We start from the raw sequence: 21,730 nt of genomic DNA, 5'->3' as shown, positions 1-21,730 counted from the left end.
CTTAATGGTATCTATCCTGCCAACTCGGGTCGAAGGTAACTGACCGCACAAATGGAGATCGTTCCTGATGTCAGCAAGAAGAGTATGGAAAATGGCATTACTCAGTGTAAATATTTAGTTATTTTCATCCCTACATAAATTACCTTGTTAGCTGTTATGTTATTAGGGACTTATAAAACGCACAGCTACTCGATTGAGTGTCCCGGCGATACGGAAACTGGGTGTGGGCTAACGGAGCACTCAACTTGCTGATATCGCATTATTGTTGGAATAGCCAGATTTTCAGCAATTTCCTAAAAGGAAGATGATCCTTCATCTGTCTAAGTTCCAGGGGGAGGCTGTTCCAGAGTTTTGCTTCTGGTACCTGGAAGGAGCGACCTCCAATTCGAGCATGAAATGATTTGGGGATGCAGGCTAAGTGGAGTGCTGCCGACCTCGGATCACGACGCGGGTAGTAGAGTTGAATTCTCTTCCTGAGGTATGGTGCCCCCAACCTATGAAGAGATTTGAATTTCAGGACCATGGACTTGAATATAATCAGCTTGCGGATCGGTAGCCAGTGCATGGCTTTCAGGTCCATTACAGTGGGAAAATATGAACCATCTCTATAGACTAAGGGGCAAGGATATATTCCCAGATCTTTACATATGTTTATTTTAAATCCACCTACCTTTCTAAAACATTCACTTGTAAGAGCAGGATCCGTAGTGTCTGATGGGAGTCCAGGATAAGTAGTATGTTGCTTGCAAAAAGTGTGAGCTTATAGATACCTCCCTTTACCCTGGAGCACCACACACTTGGAGCAAATATCATTCCATATCTGCAGGGCTAGTGGATAGGCACCCTGCAGAGTTGGCATCTCTGCAGGGTGCTTCTGCTTAGCTAAATCTACCCAGATGCATAGCCACTAGCATGTTCATAGATGAATTGGCATAGCTAGCCAGCAGCCATTTTCTATACACTTGGCCAAAGATGGCTTTTCCTATAACCTGGATATTAAAAGGTTAATGTACTCTGTTAAAGGCTTTCTAGACATCTGACGATACCAGTGTAGTGAGTGTCTCCTTCCTCTCGACCATATCTGTCCAACCTTGGGCTTAAAGCCAGATTCAGATCACCACCCCAGAAAATGGTTTCTGCTTCTGTCTGTCTCCAAATGTCTAGGATTTTCTCAAATATTTTGGGGTTTTCTTTTAAGGGCTTTAAAGGCTCATACACGTAATACAGTGCCCCAACATAGATCCAACCAACAGTATGTATGTACCTTTGCGGGTAGTCAGGGATCTTTACCATTATAAAGTCTAATGACCTCTTAATGAGTACACATACCCCAGTGAGTGTGGCAAATATCTATCCTGGCCCCATTTTATTGCAAACTGTGTTGGCTGCCTAGGATTCAAATGAGGTTCCTTGAGCATAGCTAGGTCTACATTATGCCTATCTAAAGTACTAGTACTCGATATGCCTTTTGTGGGTTATTAAGGCCCCTGACATACCAGGATAGTTGTGTGCTATTTCTGACTTTATGCTGTGTTATCATGCTGTTTGGGAGATACCGCTATCCATAGTGCCAAAATGTATAATACTCTGTAACATGTCAGCACAGAGAGGTTGTTCATGACAGAAGTAGTAATAGAATTAAATAACACTCACTTCCACCCACACCATTGTCCCTAACCGAACACATGCAGGTGTGGAGGCGCTGCACCATCCCCAGAGCTACATTTGCATCACCATGCATGTGCCTTATTTTATTCCCTGCCAAATTCTCTAGTGATTTATTCCAAAGTGGAAGTGGAAGCTGGAGCATAGCATTTAACCTATTCAACAACCGACTTAACAGGCTTGATGACTCAATTTTGCTTTCCCTATCAGAGGTGTAGGCAGCTAGCATCACCTGGTACAAGCCTCCCTTTCAAGTTTGTTTTGGTGCAGTGCATCCTTTTGCAGGGCCAACCATACCCACTTTCGACATTTTCAAGATGTTGAATGTCTTCGGCCCCTCTAAAACTGGTCTCTGAGGACTGGAGGTGTGTGGGGAATGTACTGCCATGGTAATCCTAGTGTCCATCCACATCTATCACTAAAATTTAGCAGCAGTCACTGTACCAACAATAAAACCAGAGGCAGAAGACTGTCAGGAACAACAAATGGGGTTTCCAGCAACCAGAGAGTGGATGCACAAGAAGTGTTTTGTCATCCTGTTTCCCTTTTTTTATGTGCAACCCCAGTTTTATATATTAATAGCCATGGAGCAGAAGGCTAGTAGAACAAAAGTATTGTTTTCCAACAACCAGACTGAAGGTACACAATAATTGTTTTGGCATCCTGTTTCCCTTCCCTTTGTACATTGCGGTTGTTCTAATTGTCATAGGGTCCAGGGTTAAGGAATGTAATAAAATATCTACTTGTCCATGCTGCATAAATCTACTTGTCCTGTATGGCAGTAATCTAATTATATAAGGGCTCTGATATATCTTTGATGATTAAGCCAGGGCTCATGTCCTAGTAGGGTTTGAATACGAACAATACCCTTATGTTGCCGTGTTTCTTCAGATCTACATATTGGGGCTGAAGGTAGTGGTAAGCAATAGTTCCAGTGTTGGAATGCCATTTTGAATCTGTGCAAACCTACTAGCTTGTATGTTTTAAGGGGTTTCACTTACTCTTATCAAATTTTTTCTCACACTGAGAAAGGTTGGAAATTTACTCTGGACAATGGCTGACGCAAATCTTCTTCCAGTCTAGGAGTACAATTTATTGGCCTACATCTGTGAATTCATGAAAGCCTTATATCTGCACTTACCGCAAAGACATATACCATGGGTACACTTTGAGACTTTCTTTAATAATTGGGCCCCTAATTAGGTCTTGCGTTAACCATGACCTTTTGTGTTGATTAAATCTGTCTCTCGCCTGGTCTATCGGCTGGCTTCGCTGTGTGACAGCCTCCTGCTCTTTCACAAGAGGCATATTGGCACACAAAGTAGTTTTGTTCAGTGCCAGGAATTATTGTGGCAATGTGTGATTTTTGAGACTGAAAACTATTTTTGCTTTTGCCAATGTTTGTTATAATGATGAGGGCCCAGCAGCTCCCACACCAATAAAGCTTTACAAAAACCACGCTAAAACAAGTCAACCAGTGACAAAACCAAAAAGCTGACCACCAATTTGAGACCTATGGGTATGCCACTGCTTGTTTATTTTTATGTTTCCTATAATCTTATTGAAACTGGTTACACATATTTTACATTATGAATATTTTTGGGGAATACTAGCATACATTCCCACATTTTACTAAATGATGCTGCAAAGAAATGGTACCTAAACCTTTACAGTACTTTAGCTAAATGTTTTTTTCTTACACGTGTTTTTTGTGAACATTTTATTGTGAAAGCACATATATTCATCCATCTTGCTTTCAAGCTTCTTCAAATATTTGCATCTTATCCGAGAGCATTCTGGGAGCATTATACATAGCCCCATATTGCTAAACTTTGAAAATGTGTGTACACATTTTATACTGGAACCAGTAAGTAGTCAGTCGGAGCTAACAACATTTACTTAGAGCGCTCAACCTACTTATAAAGGATTTGCATTAATGAACCATAAATACAAGTCTGAACAACATTAACACATGGATACAAATATTACCTTCCTGCAGACAATGCCCTTCCCTGATCCACAATGTGTTACTGTAAACTGGCAGCCAAAGGGTTTGTGCTGTAGGGGTTGGGCCTACTTGTCCCAAGGACAAAATGCACATGAAAACTTGTTGCCCTTGACCCCAAACAATGTGTCCTGGTCGTCGGGCTATAGGAATTCCACATCCCTGCGGGTCATGCTAACATATATGCCTAACACATTTATCTGTAGGACAGGGGGTTACTCGTTCTCTGGTTATGCCACCTTCCATAGCTCATTGTTTGTGTTTTCAACCCCCTCCGCCCTTCCCCACTGACTGAGCCTGCCAATGTGTCCAACAGGGCCACATCCGCCAATGTGTCCAACAGGGCCACATGGTTACATATGCTTTTCTCTGACAATTCCTTAAACGTCCCTCCTGAAGATCTCTTTAAGTAAAACAAAAATACTGTTATATTCTTGCATAGTATACCAGATTCCTCTCAACTCCCTGTTTTCTCTTGCCCATTCTCTGTCTACACCCATAGAGCAGAGAAATAGAGTGTGAGCAACATATATCACTCAGTGACAGACGATAGTACATTGTTTTTTCTTTCATTTGAAATTGCTGTGTACATTCACTACTGTTCAGTATTCATTGCATGATTGTTGGAGTACCATGTACCACGGTACTAATCAGTATGTACTGTAATACAAACTCATGTTTATATGATGCCTTCCACCCTTGAGAAAGCACTACAGATAATGCCACATAGAATGGAACGCATGTTGGCTGAAGCATGTAACGGACCCACCATATGAACTGCATCTCAAGCAAGAAAATAAATAACGTTCTACTGTGGAACTGGAATTTTGTTGTGTTCTAGTAAAAAAAAGACAACAAAAGATATATTTGTATCATCACAACAGTAGTGTTTATGGGTCCTTATACCGAAATCATGACCTTAATGTCTTAAAGTACTTTTGAATTGTTGCATTTCTGTTCTTCATTGCAGTGTTGTATGCCTTACTCATACTACTGTTTGACTGAAGTGCTTTAATCTTTCACTAGCTACACATCCATTCCCTCCTTCCTCTGATGTATATAGAAACAATTCAATGTGTGCTGTAAAAGACAGCTTACTCTAGTACTGGTTGTAGAATTCTGCCTCTGTGCTACCAGCTTTGAGGAAATCACTTTTAGGCCAATCTATCTTTTTGAGTTTGCAAGGTTCATAGATGCTTCTCTTGAATTGATTATATCTTCCTATCTTTGTTTATCAAAGGAGACACTAACTGGCAAATATGGAGAAGACTCAAAACTTATCTACGATCTCAAGGACCAGGGTGGAGAGCTCCTTTCTTTACGCTATGACTTGACTGTATCCTTTAACTGGTTGATATGTACATGCGCTCTGCTTCCACTGTATCACTTCATGCCTGCAATCCATATAATACCTGTAAATCAGAAATACAGTTTGGATGTTAAAAGTGCTTCCATTCAAGGTAAGGTCAATTTTATTTGTTAATAATACCCCTTAATATCACGCACCTCATGTACAATATCTTCTGCGTCTAAGCACAGTGATGACAGGTGTTACTATTATCCTACTGAGTGACTAGAGAACGTTTCTATAAACATGCAAAAGGTTGTTTCTTTGCCCAATAATCAAAGGGGACTTTGTTATCGACATGATTATTTCCTTTGAGGATTTTGTTCTTTCACAACAGATGAACAAATATTTTTCTGACCAGGTATGAAAATAATTCATACCACTAAGATTTGTGACAATTTACCAGTTTTCCAGTTTTCCTTCTACTTTTTTTCTTTGGGGTATCTGTTTAGTTTGCTCACTCTCGGTGTAAAGAATAAGTGAAGGCGAGATCACTACCTAGTGTGGGTAAAAATCCTTTCCCCAACTTTGTGTTTGTCCTTGCTGGTCCACTCTCCACTTACAGTGTGTGGAACACCTCTGAATCTGGACCTCCCTACTGGTTGTCAAGACTCATCACTACTGTGACTGCCTTTGTTATTCCATGTAATCAGAGTCCTTTGTCATCCCTCAGAGATAGGTCCAAAATCCGTTGGTTACAACGAAGCCCACCCTATTACGTGTTGTGTATCTTTTTTTATTTCTATCAGCTATAGTTTTAAGAGTAAGCCTAGCGAAGAGGGTATGTTCCTGAACAGTGCCTCCACACTTCTCCTATGAGGGTGTCTTTTCAGCACAAACATGATGACCTTCCATACTGGATTGAATTAACACCGTACTTTATTTATTTTTGTATCTTCTACCCACTTGGAACAACGTTTAGAGGCCAGCCCGAAGTTGTTTTAGCCACACATTTTCTATTTTCGTTTCTTCCCACACTCACATCACCCTGGTAGAGACCCCCAACCCCCCTCATCTTTCTCAGAAGTTTTGTAGGCCACAATAGCACCCTGGGTGAAGATGGTGTGAGGAAGGGCCATATGATGAAGCATGCCACTGTTGGGTCTTTGAGGACATTTTTCCTTTAATATATTTGACGAACACTACTGAGCCATAAGTTCTCAATTATGACAGTCTACTATCCATTTTTTTTTTAAATTAAAAAATACCTTTATTTAAGAGAAATACAAAATCTAAAGACAGTGCAGGGCCTACATCCTCTAGGGCCGGCCGCTTCAATAATATGTTTCCTTCAGCATTGTTTGTTGGTACACAGCCATAATACCGACAACCCTGAGGTCTGGCGGCGTATCATATCGCTTTGATATATGTTTCAGTCTGGGTTTTGTTGAACAATTTTTAGGTCTTTCATTTTTTATTTTTTATGTTATGAACCATAACTTTAACTGCGGTCAAGATGTATAATCACACAAGTCGACAATTACAATGCCTGCGCCTACCCACTAATTAGATCCATATATGTACAATGAAGCAGCTATGAGGTACGCCCTATTCCTGGTGTTTCCCCGGTTCTCCCCATTAGCCTATATTACAACCCCATCTCTTCCTAGTCACCCTCCTCTTCCTCGTCTGAACTCTGACTGTCATCTTCTGGTAAGGGATCACATAATTCTCCCCTGTAAACATTCCATGCTGACCACACTTTATTCCATTTACGAGGGCAGGACCTAAGCACGTAGACAGCCCTCTCCGTGATACTATCCATTTTTGCATTATTATGATTAGGAGGACATACACCTTGGGTGTTTTGCCCACCTCATTCCCACTGGTAATTACTCTGGTTCGCATTGCAGTCCATTGTCCTATTGGTGCAGACAGGACTAACTTTATACAACAGGTGTCTGTCTAGAAAGGCCAAAAAAGAGTGTCTGGAATGCACCCTTCGTGATCACCAGTGGCTGAAATTCATTCAAGCATTCCTTTCATCTCCTTTTTGTGCGTTTTAGGTTTGTAGCCATTTGTTTGTAGAATGTTACATTGGCAGGTTGAATTTATCTGAAATGTGCAGCAATTTACAATCTCTACAGTTTTATTTGATAATTTCCAAACAATATGGAGATCCAAAAAGTTATCAACCTCCACATTGAGCTGATGGTGCTTCTATCATTCCCCCCCCCCCCCCCATTACCTGGTACATGTGGAAAGAAATGATCTTTTTACTTATTACATGTGTGTTCTGTTTTACTGGCTTTCTATTTTACTTGTCTGTTGCTTGCATTTTACGTGCATTGAAATAGATGTGTTGGCATTCAACCGTTGAAGAGTGTATGTAGGTTTTGAATAATATCAGTTAGGATTGTGCTGAAGTTGTGTTGTTCTGAAAGAGAAAATGCTAAGATGCCTGTTGGTAACCTTCAATACTCTTATTCTGCCTTTTCTTAGTAGGTGTCATCATACCTCCCTCCCAGGAATACTTTAATCACGATCCTCCCCTTCATGCTTGAATTAGTACACAGCATTTGGTAGGGTCTACAAACTTTTCCTTTATGGATACTTCCCAAGTCAGAGGAGCAGCTTTTTGGCAAAGGGAGCGGTCTTGAATAGAAAAAACATTTGGAGCGGGGGGCAACAGGGTGCCTATGGTAGAGCTGCACACAGCTCATAGGAAGTGAAAGGCTTGGAAAGAGACTCAGAGTAATTAACTTTATCAGTAATAATCCAAGCAGTAAGTTTTTCCTCATGTGAAAAAGATGTAGAATTTGACAAGTTATCATGCGCTACATGTTCACTTGTATTCAGACAGTTCTCTCAGTGCCTCACATTAATTACCCTACTCAGTTATCTGTTTTACAAGTCAACTGGAATTGGAGCTGCCGGTTATATGATGTAGCCAGGACCGACTAGTGCCAGCGGGCTAGGTCCACTCTTCAATGCCAGACTGTACTTCATGGTTTCCTTATGAAATGTGGAAGCGGTGTGCCTAGCTATACATTTAGTTTTGTCCATATTACATTTAGACATTTGGCTCGAATGCCAAATCATGGTTGTATGATTTGATTGCCCTATTAGAGTTCAGTGCCAAAAATATGCAGCTGAAAACTCGTCTACCTGTCATAACATTACCAAGTCTTTCGAGAGAAAGTTGTCATTATAAATAAAATTATATCTTCTTCTACAGCATGGCTGGCTTAGTGTTTGTACAGTTCTGTCTATCTCTACTTAAAAAGGTAAATCTTTTCCTTCCCCCGCCATCCGGTGGTGTTTCTTCCTTAACATTTCTGTTCCCAGGTACCCTTTGCACGATACCTTGCTATGAATAAAATCACCAACATCAAACGTTACCACATTGCCAAAGTGTACCGAAGAGATAACCCTGCCATGACAAGGGGCCGCTACAGGGAGTTCTACCAGTGCGTGAGTATCAGCATTTTCATGTCTCTGGGTTAGTCATTTTAGCCGGCAGAATAGCCTAGGCATAATTTCTGACACTTTTTCTGCTTCTCCAGAAATTAGTTTTAGTGATAGATGGCAAAGATACTGTGAATGATTTCTTGCACACAGTGCTGACACTGTGTTGTGTATGAGATGCATCTCACAGACTTACACTTCCTTCATATCTGGGATCAAGGCGCTGTTTCTGCCTTGTGTATAATATGTTACCTATATTGTAACTCATATCTGCTTCTCGGACATTGTGTACTTTTATGGTATATGTACAGTGTAAACATTCTACAAAAACCCTGCTCTTACAGTTGTCATACTTAAAAATATTGTCATGACTAATTTAATCTTTTGTTTTCTATTGTGCTGTTCGGTTATATTAATCATAGGAATTTATGGGATGAGATGTTGCCTATTGGCTAAATAGCTATACATGGGACCTTTTCTCCAGCATTGAATATTTCATATAGTAACGATTTTGAATCATTTTCTTTAGTTAAGCAGGTAATTTTTGGTAGTAAGGTCTGGTCTACAGACACCTTTAAGGTATTTGATGTAGAAAGACCTCATGTGGACCATACCGAAACTTACAGTGGGCTTAGAGTAAGCCTATTGCTTACCATTGGTTGGCTTTCATGTCTCTCACATTTGCGTCCTTCTTATTTCATGGCTTTCTTTCCTCCTCTTCTTTTTGTCTATTGCCTGGAGAATAGCTTCTTTACCATTCCTGTGATTAGATGACACACGCTCACATTCAGGCAACTACTTTTTTCTTTTTCTTTGAGCACTCAGTGAGAGTGCCTGTGTTTTCTGGCGCTTAACCATGTGCTGGTTGCACACCCTAAAGTCACTACCCACAAGCTCTTTGTTTTCCTCAAACCATGCCAGTTTATCTGTAAAAGCACAAAAACAAGGATCTGCGCCTCTGAATGACTAAACAGCAGACTTTAATGTTTGTTTTTGTTTTATCTACTGAATTCCACATATTGCATGAATGTGCAAGCCTTGGGGCACACAGATTTCTATAGCACAGGAAAAGGGACTAACTCCTGCACTCACTCAAATGCTGTTTGAAGCAGAAGGTGTATTTAGCTTGGCTGTAAAAGGCTGTCTCTTTTCCTGAAGGCCCATAAATATGCTCCCTGGGCTACAGCAAGGACTATAAGGCTGGAGAATGTTTTGGCTCCTTGTTCTGTGGATAGTAAGTTACTCCTTCGCAAAAGTAACTGTAGTGGGTTTAGAGAGTACCCATTGTTTCAATTGGTTAGCTTTAAAATCACCTGGTCGTAGCCTCTTTATCGTGTTTTTGATGTGGTGACCTTTGTCATTCCACTGCACTGTTTTAGGGAACTACTTTGTTTGTGGCCTAGTTGTAGATGCACATGTTCTGCATACTCCTGCCATCTAGTGTTGGGCATGGACATGTGCAACTTGTTTTGCTTCGAAGAAATCTTTCGAATCGCGAGGTACAGTGACTCCTACTATGATTGGTAATGTGCATGGGCATTGGCTCCATTGTTAGATTGTTTTCCTTATATCGTCCGGTTTGTTAGTGTATCTTTTGAGATCTGGGTCGACGCCTTCTGGCACTCATTATCGTACTCTTTTGGTTCATCCAGTCCTGTTTATTTGTTTCTTTTTAGGTCGAGCTGGCGTTGGAGCGCGAAGCGCTCCCGCCAGCGAGACTATAGTCACCTTCCTCCCTGTCAAGGGAGTAACAGCTGTGAACGAGCCCGATACAGACCTGGGTACGAGCCGACCCAGGTCTGTGAACGCGCTTCAAGGTTGAGCAGCTTGTGCACGTTTGTTGGATGTCAGGCGCTGCAAGCCCGCCAGACCAATTATCCCAGCATGAAACTCTACTTCCTGAGGCCCCACAAGAACAATTATCCCAGCAGGAGTCTCCACTTCCTCAGGCACCGCAACAATTATCACAGCATGAGACCCACTTATCACAGCATGTCAACAGGCGCCCCAAGCTGCTGGAGCACTCAACTATAATTAATGTGCAGTTGAGTGCTCCAGCAGCTGCATGCTGTGATAATGATCACTTTGGGGCCTCATGCTGTGATAATTAGGGCGGCATGCTCTATTTGCAGCACTGAACATTTTCAAAGAAGGCGAAGCAGTGACATTCATTGGAGACACTCACCCTCACGCCCTCACCCCCTCACCCCCTCACCCCTCACACACCTCCTCACACACCTCCTCACCCTCACACCCTCACCTTCACACCCCCTCACACACACCCTCACATACCCTTACCAGCACCGCAAAACACAACACAACACAGCACAGCAAAACACAACACAGCACAGCAAAACACAACACAGCACAGCACAGCAAAACACAACACAGCACAGCAAAACACAGCACAGCAAAACACAGCACAGCACAGCAAAACACAACACAGCACAGCAAAACACAGCACAGCAAAACACAGCACAGCAAAACATAACACAACACAGCACAGCACAGCAAAACACAACACAGCACAGCAAAACACAGCACAGCAAAGCAAAACACAGCACAGCAAAACACAACACAACACAGCACAGCAAAACACAACACAGCACAGCAAAGCACAGCACAGCAAAACACAACACAGCACAGCAAAACACAATACAGCACAGCAAACCACAGCACAGGACAGCACAGCACAGCAAAACACAGCAAAGCACAGCAAAGCACAGCACAACACAACACAGCACAGCACAACACAGCCCAGCACAGCAAAACACAGCACAGGACAGCACAGCAAAACACAGCAAAGCACAGCACAGCACAGCAAAACACAGCACAGCAAAACACAGCACAACACAGCACAACACAGCACAACACAGCACAGCACAACACAGCAAAACACAACACAGCACAACACAGCAAAACACAGCACAGCAAAGCACAGCACAGCAAAACATAGCACAGCAAAGCACAGCACAGCAAAACACAGCACAGCAAAACACAGCACAGCAAAACACAGCACAACACAGCAAAACACAGCACAGCAAAGCACAGCATAGCAAAACACAGCACAGCATAGCAAAACACAGCACAGCATAGCAAAACACAACACAGCACAGCAAAACACAGCACAGCACAGCAAAACACAGCACAGCAAAGCATAGCACAGCAAAACACAGCACAGCAAAGCACAGCACAGCAAAACACAGCACAGCACAACACAACACAGCACAACACAACACAGCACAGCACAGCACAACACAGCAAAGCACAGCACAGCACAGCAAAACACAGCACAGCAAAACACAGCACAGCAAAACACAGCACAGCACAGCAAAACACAGCACAGCAAAACACAGCACAGCAAAACACAGCACGGCAAAGCAAAGGACAGCACAGCAAAACACAGCACAGCACAGCAAAACACAGCACAGCAAAACACAGCAAAGCACAGCACAGCAAAACACAGCACAGCAAAACACAGCACAGCAAAACACAGCACAGCAAAACACAGCACAGCAAAGCACAGCACAGCAAAACACAGCACAGCAAAACAGCACAGCAAAGCACAGCACAGCAAAACACAACAAAGCAAAGCACAGCACAGCAAAACACAGCATAGCACAGCACAGCAAAACAAAGCACAGCAAAACACGGCACAGCAAAGCACAGCACAGCAAAACACAGCACAGCAAAACACAGCACAGCACAGCAAAACACAGCACAGCAAAGCACAGCACAGCACAGCAAAACACAGCACAGCACAGCAAAACACAGCACAGCAAAACACAGCACAGCAAAGCACAGCAAAGCACAGCACAGCAAAACACAGCACAACACAGCAAAACACAGCATAGCAAAACACAGCACAGCATAGCAAAACACAGCACAGCACAGCAAAACACAGCACAGCAAAACACAGCACAGCACAGCAAAGCACAGCAAAACACAGCACAGCAAAGCACAGCACAACACAGCACAGCAAAGCACAGCAAAACACAGCACAGCATAGCAAAACACAGCACAGCAAAACACAGCACAGCAAAACACAGCACAGCAAAACACAGCACAGCACAGCAAAGCACAGCACAGCAAAACACAGCACAGCAAAACACAGCACAGCAAAACACAGCACAGCAAAACAGCACAGCAAAACAGCACAGCAAAACAGCACAGCAAAACACAGCACGGCACAGCAAAACACAGCACAACACAGCACAGCAAAACACATCACAGCAAAACACAGCACAGCAAAACACAGCAAAGCACAGCACAGCAAAACACAGCAAAACACAGCACAGCACAGCAAAACACAGCACAGCACAGCAAAACACAGCACAGCAAAACACAGCACAGCAAAACACAGCACAGCAAAACACAGCACAGCAAAACACAGCACAGCAAAACAAAGCACAGCAAAACAAAGCACAGCACAGCAAAACAGCACAGCAAAACACAGCACAGCAAAACAGCACAGCATAGCACAGCACAGCAAAACACAGCAAAGCACAGCACAGCAAAACACAGCACAGCAAAACACAGCACAGCACAGCAAAACACAGCACAGCAAAACACAGCACAGCAAAACACAGCACAGCACAGCAAAACACAGCACAGCAAAACACAGCACAGCAAAACACAGCACAGCAAAACAGCACAGCACAGCAAAACACAGCATAGCAAAACACAGCAAAGCACAGCACAGCAAAACACAGCACAGCAAAGCACAGCACAGCAAAACACAGCACAGCAAAGCACAGCAAAACACAGCACAGCAAAACACAGCACAGCAAAACACAGCACAGCAAAACACAGCACAGCAAAACACAGCAAAGCACAGCAAAACACAGCACAGCAAAACACAACACAGCACAGCAAAACACAGCACAACACAGCAAAACACAGCACAACACAGCACAGCAAAGCACAGCACAGCAAAACACAGCAAAGCACAGCAAAACACAGCACAGCAAAGCACAGCAAAACACAGCAAAGCACAGCACAGCAAAACACAGCACAGCAAAACACAGCACAACCAAGCACAGCACAACCAAGCACAGCACAACCAAGCACAGCACAACCAAGCACAGCACAACCAAGCACAGCACAACCAAGCACAGCACAACCAAGCACAGCATAACCAAGCATAGCGTAATAAAGCACAACAAAACATAGCATAACAAAAAATAGCATAACAAAACATAGCATAGCATAACAAAACATAGCATAGCATAACAAAACAAAACATATCATAGCCTAGCAAAACATAGCATACCAAACACAACAAAACATAGCATAACAAAACATAGAAAAACAAAGCATACCACACACACACAACCACACACACACAACCACGCACACATAACCACAACCACACACACAACCACAACCACACACAACCACACACACAACTATCTATCGATCTATCGCCCTCACTCTGTCTATCTATCGCCCTCACTCTATCTATCGGCCTCAGTCTATCTATCTAATCGCCCTCACTCTATCTGTCTATCTATCGCCCTCACTCTATCTATCTTATCGCCCTCACTCTATCTTATCGCCCTCTCTCTATCTATCGCCCTCACTCTATCGCCCTCACTCTATCGCCCTCACTCTCACTCTATCGCCCTCACTCTATCTATCGCCCTCACTCTATCTATCGCCCTCACTCTATCTATCGCCCTCACTCTATCTATCGCCCTCACTCTATCTATCGCCCTCACTCTATCTATCGCCCTCACTCTATCTATCGCCCTCACTCTATCTATCGCCCTCACTCTATCTATCGCCCTCTATCTATCGCCCTCACTCTATCTATCGCCCTCACTCTATCTATCGCCCTCTATCTATCGCCCTCACTCTATCTATCTATCGCCCTCACTCTATCTATCTATCGCCCTCACTCTATCTATCTATCGCCCTCACTCTATCTATCTAATCGCCCTCACTCTATCTATCTAATCGCGCTCAATCTATCTATCGCCCTCACTCTATCTATCTAATCGCCCTCACTCTATCTATCTAATCGCCCTCAATCTATCTATCGCCCTCACGCTATCTATCTATCGCCCTCACGCTATCTATCTATCGCCCTCACTCTATCTATCTATCGCCAGCACTCTATCTATCTGTCTAGCTATCTATCGCCCTCACTCCTATCTATCTATCTATCTATCTATCTCGCTCACTCAATCTCTCTATCGCCCTCTATCTATCGCCCTCCCTCTATCTATCTATCGCCCTCACTCTATCTATCTATCCCACTCACTCTATCTATCGCATCACCACAGCATCACTAAGGGGCACAACAACATCACTATGCGCTACCACAGGATCATTGAATGCCACAGCATCACTAGTCGCCACCACAACATCTCTCAGCCCCACCACAGCATCAATCTGTGCAACCATTTACCAACAACTGGGTCAAATATGATCTCTCAATGTTTCAAGCTTTATTACAAATGTCACAAAAAGAGGTTAGTATTTCACTTCTGTTCTTGGATTTTCGTCACAATAAAATACACTGAACATATTCTTCACAAAAGTTATTTACAAAAGTTTAAGCTATTGCCATTATAAATTACAATAACTTTTATTTAAGTATTAATTATTAAAAAAATTCAAAGCCATTGTTATTTGTAATATCAATACATCTAAGTCACGTGAATACAACACATATTGCATTACAAATGCTATAGGTGTCACAAGTTATAACTATTGGCATTGTAAATGACAAAGCTATTATTTTTGCTATTTTCAAAACCAACACATATATAAAAAATGTGTCATTTACAATACCAATAGCTCAAACTTTCCTAATGCGAGACCTTATGCATTGCAAATGCTTGTTCGTTTAGTACTCCATGAGAGTGCATGTGTTTTCCAGTGTCCCCTCGCCTCCCCCCCCCCGGCTCCTTGTCGCTCTTTCACTCATGTGATGTTTCCCTTACCATTATTCCATTTCACACCTGGTTAATGTTTATTTTATCTCCTTTTCATCCACCCAATCCCCTTTGCCTTCCCCCACGCACTCCTCCATTCCTCGTCCACCCTTTAACACTTTTATTTTTCACACCTTGGATGGAAAATAAATGTTCTTTTTAAACGGCTCTGCGTCATTTAGTAGAGTAGATCATGGATGGTGACGCAGATGTGCATAGATCATCACACATTTGTGCACCTATTGAATGACATGAGCGCTAGTAGTATTATGGAGCATACACGTGCCTCTGCATGATGCTTTTTATAATGTGCACAACGTAGCTGCTGCTGGTCAAACAATATAAAAAGTATGGTGTAAAAGTGTTATAGGTTAGCATATTTGATTTTTTTTAAGTTTGTTAAATTAATAAATGGCTTCTATATTTTAAAAATGTTAGGGATTATTTGATAATGTTGTCAGATTCCTTGATAACGTTTTTGCATATCCGGCTAAGTGTATAAAACATTAATACCATTTGTTTTTTTAATTGCATAACCTGTATAACTTCACCTCCTGTTGGCATTACTCACCTTCTGTCTCCACCCTCCCTCTTTGAACCGCCAAACCTTATTAAGCTTGTTTTTCAGTTGTGCACACAGTAGTACTCTCAAATATGGTAGAAAGTCATCACCCCACACTTTATAATCTCTCTTCTGTCCTCTCGCTCAGTTTATCAGATCTTTTGTCTTAAGATTCATGATCTACGCTAATGATACTCAAGTTTTGGTCTCACTTGACATCGACTTTCATGCTGAATATCAGGACTTTTGTTACTGCATGATTGAGTTCAAGGAATGGATGAGACATAACTATTTGAAACTGAACATAGACAAAATGGATAGTCTCTTGATTTCAGCCAGTAACTCTCCACTCTCTTGCCTTGCGTTTGGCCACCTGAGTTAGGTTGCTCAGTGTGCAATTTGGGCGAACTCTTTGATCGAAATCTTTCGCTCTCAAGCCACGTTTAATAAACTGTCTTCCACCTGCTTTCTTGTAATAAAACTCATCTGCAAGATCTTGACTCCCCCCCCCCCCCCGCCCCTCCCCACCCTCGTCAACTAGTGATCCAGGCCACAATTCAATGGGGGTTATATTATTCTAATTTCCTTTTCCTTGGTTCTTTTGCTTTTATTCTACTTCACCTCCATTTTATCCAAAATTCAGCCCTGCTGCTTCCTAACTGTGCTTCCACCTTCTTTGCTTTGAGAAAACTGCATTGGTTACCTATCACCTAACAAGTCACATGTAAGACTGTGTATAGTGTTTAACACTTCCCCAAGAATGGCTCTATATACCAGCAGAAAGTTGTATTATTATCATTCTGCTTGACTGCTGCTTTCTACTCTAATGCACACCTTGTAAAGATCCCAAGGTTTTGCCTCTCTGAGGCAGGAGGGTGTGCTTGCTCAGTGATAGCAACCAAAATCTGTGACTCTCATCTAGCTCATCATGACCATTTAATCCCCAATCCCCTTCAGCAAAATGTGTTATTTTCAACTTAATCTCCTTGATTTACTTGGTACTCCGAAATCTGTTTAATCCTTCTGTGCCAAGGAACCTTCTAGGTAGCAGTGCTCTGTACAAGTATATTTACATTACCCTACATCTCCTACACTTCAATACATCCTTTGTCAAACACAATGGGGGCTTGCAGGTTGGCCTTGTATGTTCTGCATTAGCTGACTTTTCTGCTTCTTTTCTGCTGAGAAATGATTCTGGTATTCTAATTGTGTTTCAGGATTTTGACATTGCGGGCCAATACGATGCTATGATCCCTGATGCAGAGTGTCTGAAGATTGTGCACGAGATCTTGAGTGAGTTGCAGCTGGGAGACTTTCTAATTAAGGTAGGCCCCTCAATCTACACCTCCTACAAATACTTTAATTCAGAGTTTACTGGAAAGTTTACAGAGGTATTTTCTTTGGGGCATTCAAGAGAGTAACAGTTGGACTCCAGTGTTGCCACTGTTGAACATCTGGAGGTGATAGTATGACAAACCTATCTATTGGTTCTTGTTGCTAGGACTGAAAAAGTTGTCCAACTTTACCTACGCCACTTGGGTATTTTTGTTTTTAACTTTGCCAGCTCAACAAAGTTGTGACAAGGCCACAAACTTCACAACTTTATGAATTTGTGATCCTCATCGAATTCCCCTGGTAGGGGTGGCTCTCTGTGGCCTGTGTGTAGTGAATTTGAAACCGTGTTGAAAGACTTTAATATGCCTTATGACGTACCTTTCTTTTGTAGGTGAATGACAGGCGTATATTGGATGGAATGTTTGCAGTTTGTGGCGTCCCGGACAACAAATTCCGAACCATTTGCTCATCTGTTGACAAACTGGACAAGGTAGCATGTTTATATTTGCTTTTTAAAAATTTGTTTTTAGCTTAATGCTTGAATAGTGACTTAACCATCATGTGTGCTTCGGGGCACATATCGTATTTGCTGCTTTGATAATTCTGCTTTAAAATTCCTGGTGTTCCATATAACTGGGAGCCTAGTTTTACTCTAGAGTTAGGTGCTTAGTTATTGTTCTTTGTGTCCTGAAACTCTGATGTTCGAGGCATGTGGGCTGCTGAATTCATATCTACAGCATAGATCGCCGCCTAGTGTTGGGGTCCGGATGATTGCACATTGTTGTCCTGGAAGAGTCTTCGAAGTATCACGAGATAGGTGGCTCCTCCCCTGGACTACAGTGCGCATGGGCGTCGACTCCATCCCCAGATTGTTTTTTTCCGCCATTGGGTTCGGATGCATATTTGATCACTCAACATCGGAATAGATAGAAACTTTCCTTAAGGCCCAAATGCCTTTTCCTATAGCGTCGGTATTGTCTTGCGTTCGGTGCCCAGCTCTGTTCCGGCTCAGTTCCTGAGTCGGACTTCCAGAGGAGTCGCGTGACTCTTCGGTGCTCGAGGCCCAGTCGACGCAACCAGACTTTCGACGACACATCATGGAACGGAGCCCGTTCAAGAATTGCCCGGTGTGCGGATCGAAGTATCCCCACATCGACGTCCACCCGGTGTGCAACAAGTGCCTGTCGCCGGATCACGACGAAGCCAACTGTATGGCTTGTTCCCGTTTTCGCTCGAAGAAGACGATTCGACTTCGGTGCGTGGCGCGCCAGGAGGCCCGGCAGACGGCCCCGGCACCGGTGGACATTTTCGAAGGGGAAGAAGCGGATGAGCAAGAAGTTCGAGAGCCGCTTTCTACTCCGGCAGTGGAGATCGACTACGACGCAGACGTCGAAGTTATCGATGCAGAAGAAGTCCTCGACGAGGTAGGAGACGACAATGAGGCCTATGGGGCCACGGAAGATAGCTCAGGTGAAGAGCTATGCCCCGATCGAACAATCACTACGGCTCAGGACGAGGGATCGCCACATGGCCTTACCCAAGACCTTACACCTGGATCCACGGTCTCGCCTATGGGCCCGACTTCGGACACTTCTGCGGAGCCGCCATTGGTGAAAACGAAACCGAAAGTGAAAGCTTCGGTATCGACGAAACCGAAAGTGATAGAGACGCCGTCGAAACAGAAGACGTCTGTCGCTCCGGTCGCCTCCTCGTCTTCCGCCATGTCGGGGCAGCCGAAGCAGGGTGTCGATCCGGTTAAGTCGCTCAAAGGCGTCGATCCGAAGTCGCTCAAGGGCGTCGAACCGAAATCGCTCAAGGGCGTCGAGCTCAAACCGCTCAAGGGCGTCGAGCCGAAGACTGGGGCACCAAAACCAATTGTCAAAACCGCCGACCCGAAACCGTCAGCGCCGAAGGCCGTCGTCACAGACGGAGGACATGATGATCCAAAAGCGGCAGTTCCTGCACCTCGGACGGAGAAGGCCAAGAGTTCGACGCTCGAGTCTGCACATGCTGGTAGACCGAGAACGCCTGTCGGCTCGACGAAACCGTCCGCCTCCTTCACGAAGCAGGTGTCGGACTCATTGCAACGCATCAGGAACAAGGCTTCCGCGGTCGATCCGAAGGATACTTCCACCCCGAAGCCCGCTGCAAAAACGCCAAAATCTACGGCGCCGATCCAGTTCACGCTGCCGCCTAAAGTGGCGCCGAAGGCGTTCGCACCCAGGACGGTCGACGACGCGCCCATTAAGGTGTCCACGGGGTCGAAGCCTCCACAGCCAGTGGTGAGCTTGAAGCATCGACAACCCCCAATGGAGGAGCAGTCGGAACATTTTATCGACGCCGATACCGGTAAACTTTCACTCTACAAGAGAAAGATCACGCCGGCACAGCCTATGGAGTCCTACATAATTCCCTTGAAACGCAAAAGGCCTTCTACGGATTCCCCAGATCTGGTGGAGCCGATTGATCCATGGCCTCGGACCATTCCTCCATCCTCACCCACTTATTCAGATGTGGAGGCTGGGAAGGGGGATGATGAGGAGGACAACTTCCCTGCCAACACTGATCCTGAGGATCATCAAGACTCATGGGCAGATGCAGGGGACCCTGATGATCCGCACACTGCCCAGGACACTCAAGTGTACACCGTCAATACCTCCCCCACTGAGGACTCTGCGGCATTCAATGCTCCCATTGAGAGGGCGGCTAAAAATTATGATGTCCAGCTGCATGCTGACCCTGTTGAGGTGGACTTCCTGTTTGATACCTTTTCCACCTCTGAAAAGACTGTCAAGACTCTGTCAATGCTAAAGGGGGTTCTGAAACATGCTGCAGACATTTTTAAGGAACCTTATACAAGAGTGAGAGTTTCCCAGAGACCAGAAAGGACTGGGTACAGAATAGTTAGCAAAAAAAGGTTTCCTTTCTGTGTTATTAGGCTTTCATAATAGTGACCAACAGGCCTACATATCAATTAAATAATTTTTGTTTTTAGACTGTGACATTAAATGTTATCATAACACCACACTAAGTTTTGATTTGAAAATCTCTCAAAATTAATTTTATTAAAACAAAATCATTAGTCTTTAAAACATTTTTAAAATATTTCTGAAGTATAAACGTACAGTGCTCTGGTACAATATTGGCATCTATCTCTAACAATTCCGGGTTACGGTATTCTAGCTCAGAGTCACTATTAATAACAATTCAAGCTTAAATGTTAAATAAGGCAAGCAATTCACAAATTACTCAATCAACATATTTAATATACACAAACAATAAAATAAGTCCTTTGTTTTAATAAAATTAATTTTGAGAGATTTTCAAATCAAAACTTAGTGTGGTGTTATGATAACATTTAGTGTCACAGTCTAAAAACAAAAATTATTTAATTGATATGTAGGCCTGTTGGTCACTATTATGAAAGCCTAATAACACAGAAAGGAAACAACCTTTTTTTGCTAACTAGACATTTTTAAGGAACCCACACGTGCCAGGGTTATAAACCCCAGGATTGAGAAAAAGTATAAGCCGGCACCTGGCGACCCTACCTACATCAAGGGCCAGTTGCCGTTGGGCTCTTTGGTCGTTTCTAATGCCCGGAAGAGGGCAAATTCTCAGACCACTGGTGATGCTCCTCCCCCTGACAAGGAATCGAAAGTGCTAGAAGCATCAGGGAAGAGGGTGGCGGCTCAAGCGTCCAATATCTGGCGTATTTCAAACACTCAGGCACTCCTGGCCAGATATGACAGGGCACACTATGATACACTTGAGACCCTGTTACAGCACTTGCCCGATGAGTATAAAGAGGCAGCGGAGATGCTCATTCAGGAAGGGAAGCTCATCTCTAATGCTTCTATTAAATGTGCTCTGGACGCAGCGGACACCGCGGCCAGAGCCATTAAAACGAGTGTGATGTTGCGACGTCAGGCCTGGCTCAGAATCTCCGGGTTCAAACCAGAGATACAGACCACCATCCTCAATCAGCCTGTAAACCCTGATCATTTATTTGGACCTGAGGTGGATACCAAACTGGAAAAAATAAAGAAAGACACAGAGACTGCAAAGTCCATGGGGGCTCTCCAGTCCCAGCAGTTATGGGGTAGTACTTTTCGTCGCTCAAGCAATAGAGGTGTTTCCAGAGGCCAGATGTCCCAGCAAACACAGTACAATAAAGGTGGGGCGCAGACCTCTTAAAACAAGCAGAGTAGAGGCGGCTATCGTGGCAACAGCACCAAGGGCAGAGGTCGTGGAAACAACAACTCCCGATCCTCCGCCACCAACAAACAGTGACGCCTTGTCACTGCCCCCCGACCATACAACACCTGTCGGGGGGAGACTCCAGCAGTTCCTGCCAGTCTGGAAATCCATCACCACAGACAGGTGGATCAGAAAGCTTATCCAGTACGGTTATTGTCTGGAGTTAACATCCACTTCACCCAACATACCCCCAAAACACCTTCCTA

At 43.6% G+C, this 21,730-nt stretch overlaps 1 protein-coding gene across 2 annotated transcripts in view; it reads left to right on the top strand.

Moving 5' to 3' along the window:
* The window catches only part of LOC144769393 (histidine--tRNA ligase, cytoplasmic-like), a 178,461-nt gene that overhangs the window by 32,841 nt on the left and 123,890 nt on the right, over window positions 1–21,730 (top strand). For both annotated transcript variants that reach the window (XM_078653448.1, XM_078653447.1), the window contains exons 4-7: window positions 4,911–5,006; window positions 8,307–8,432; window positions 17,147–17,254; window positions 17,656–17,754. In XM_078653448.1, coding sequence (XP_078509574.1) covers window positions 4,911–5,006; window positions 8,307–8,432; window positions 17,147–17,254; window positions 17,656–17,754 — 429 coding nt within the window. The remainder of the gene's footprint in view (window positions 1–4,910; window positions 5,007–8,306; window positions 8,433–17,146; window positions 17,255–17,655; window positions 17,755–21,730) is intronic.

This window comes from Lissotriton helveticus, chromosome 7, assembly GCF_964261635.1.
Source record: "Lissotriton helveticus chromosome 7, aLisHel1.1, whole genome shotgun sequence".
Lineage (NCBI taxonomy): Eukaryota > Metazoa > Chordata > Amphibia > Caudata > Salamandridae > Lissotriton > Lissotriton helveticus.
This window is presented reverse-complemented; position numbering and strand designations above follow the sequence as displayed.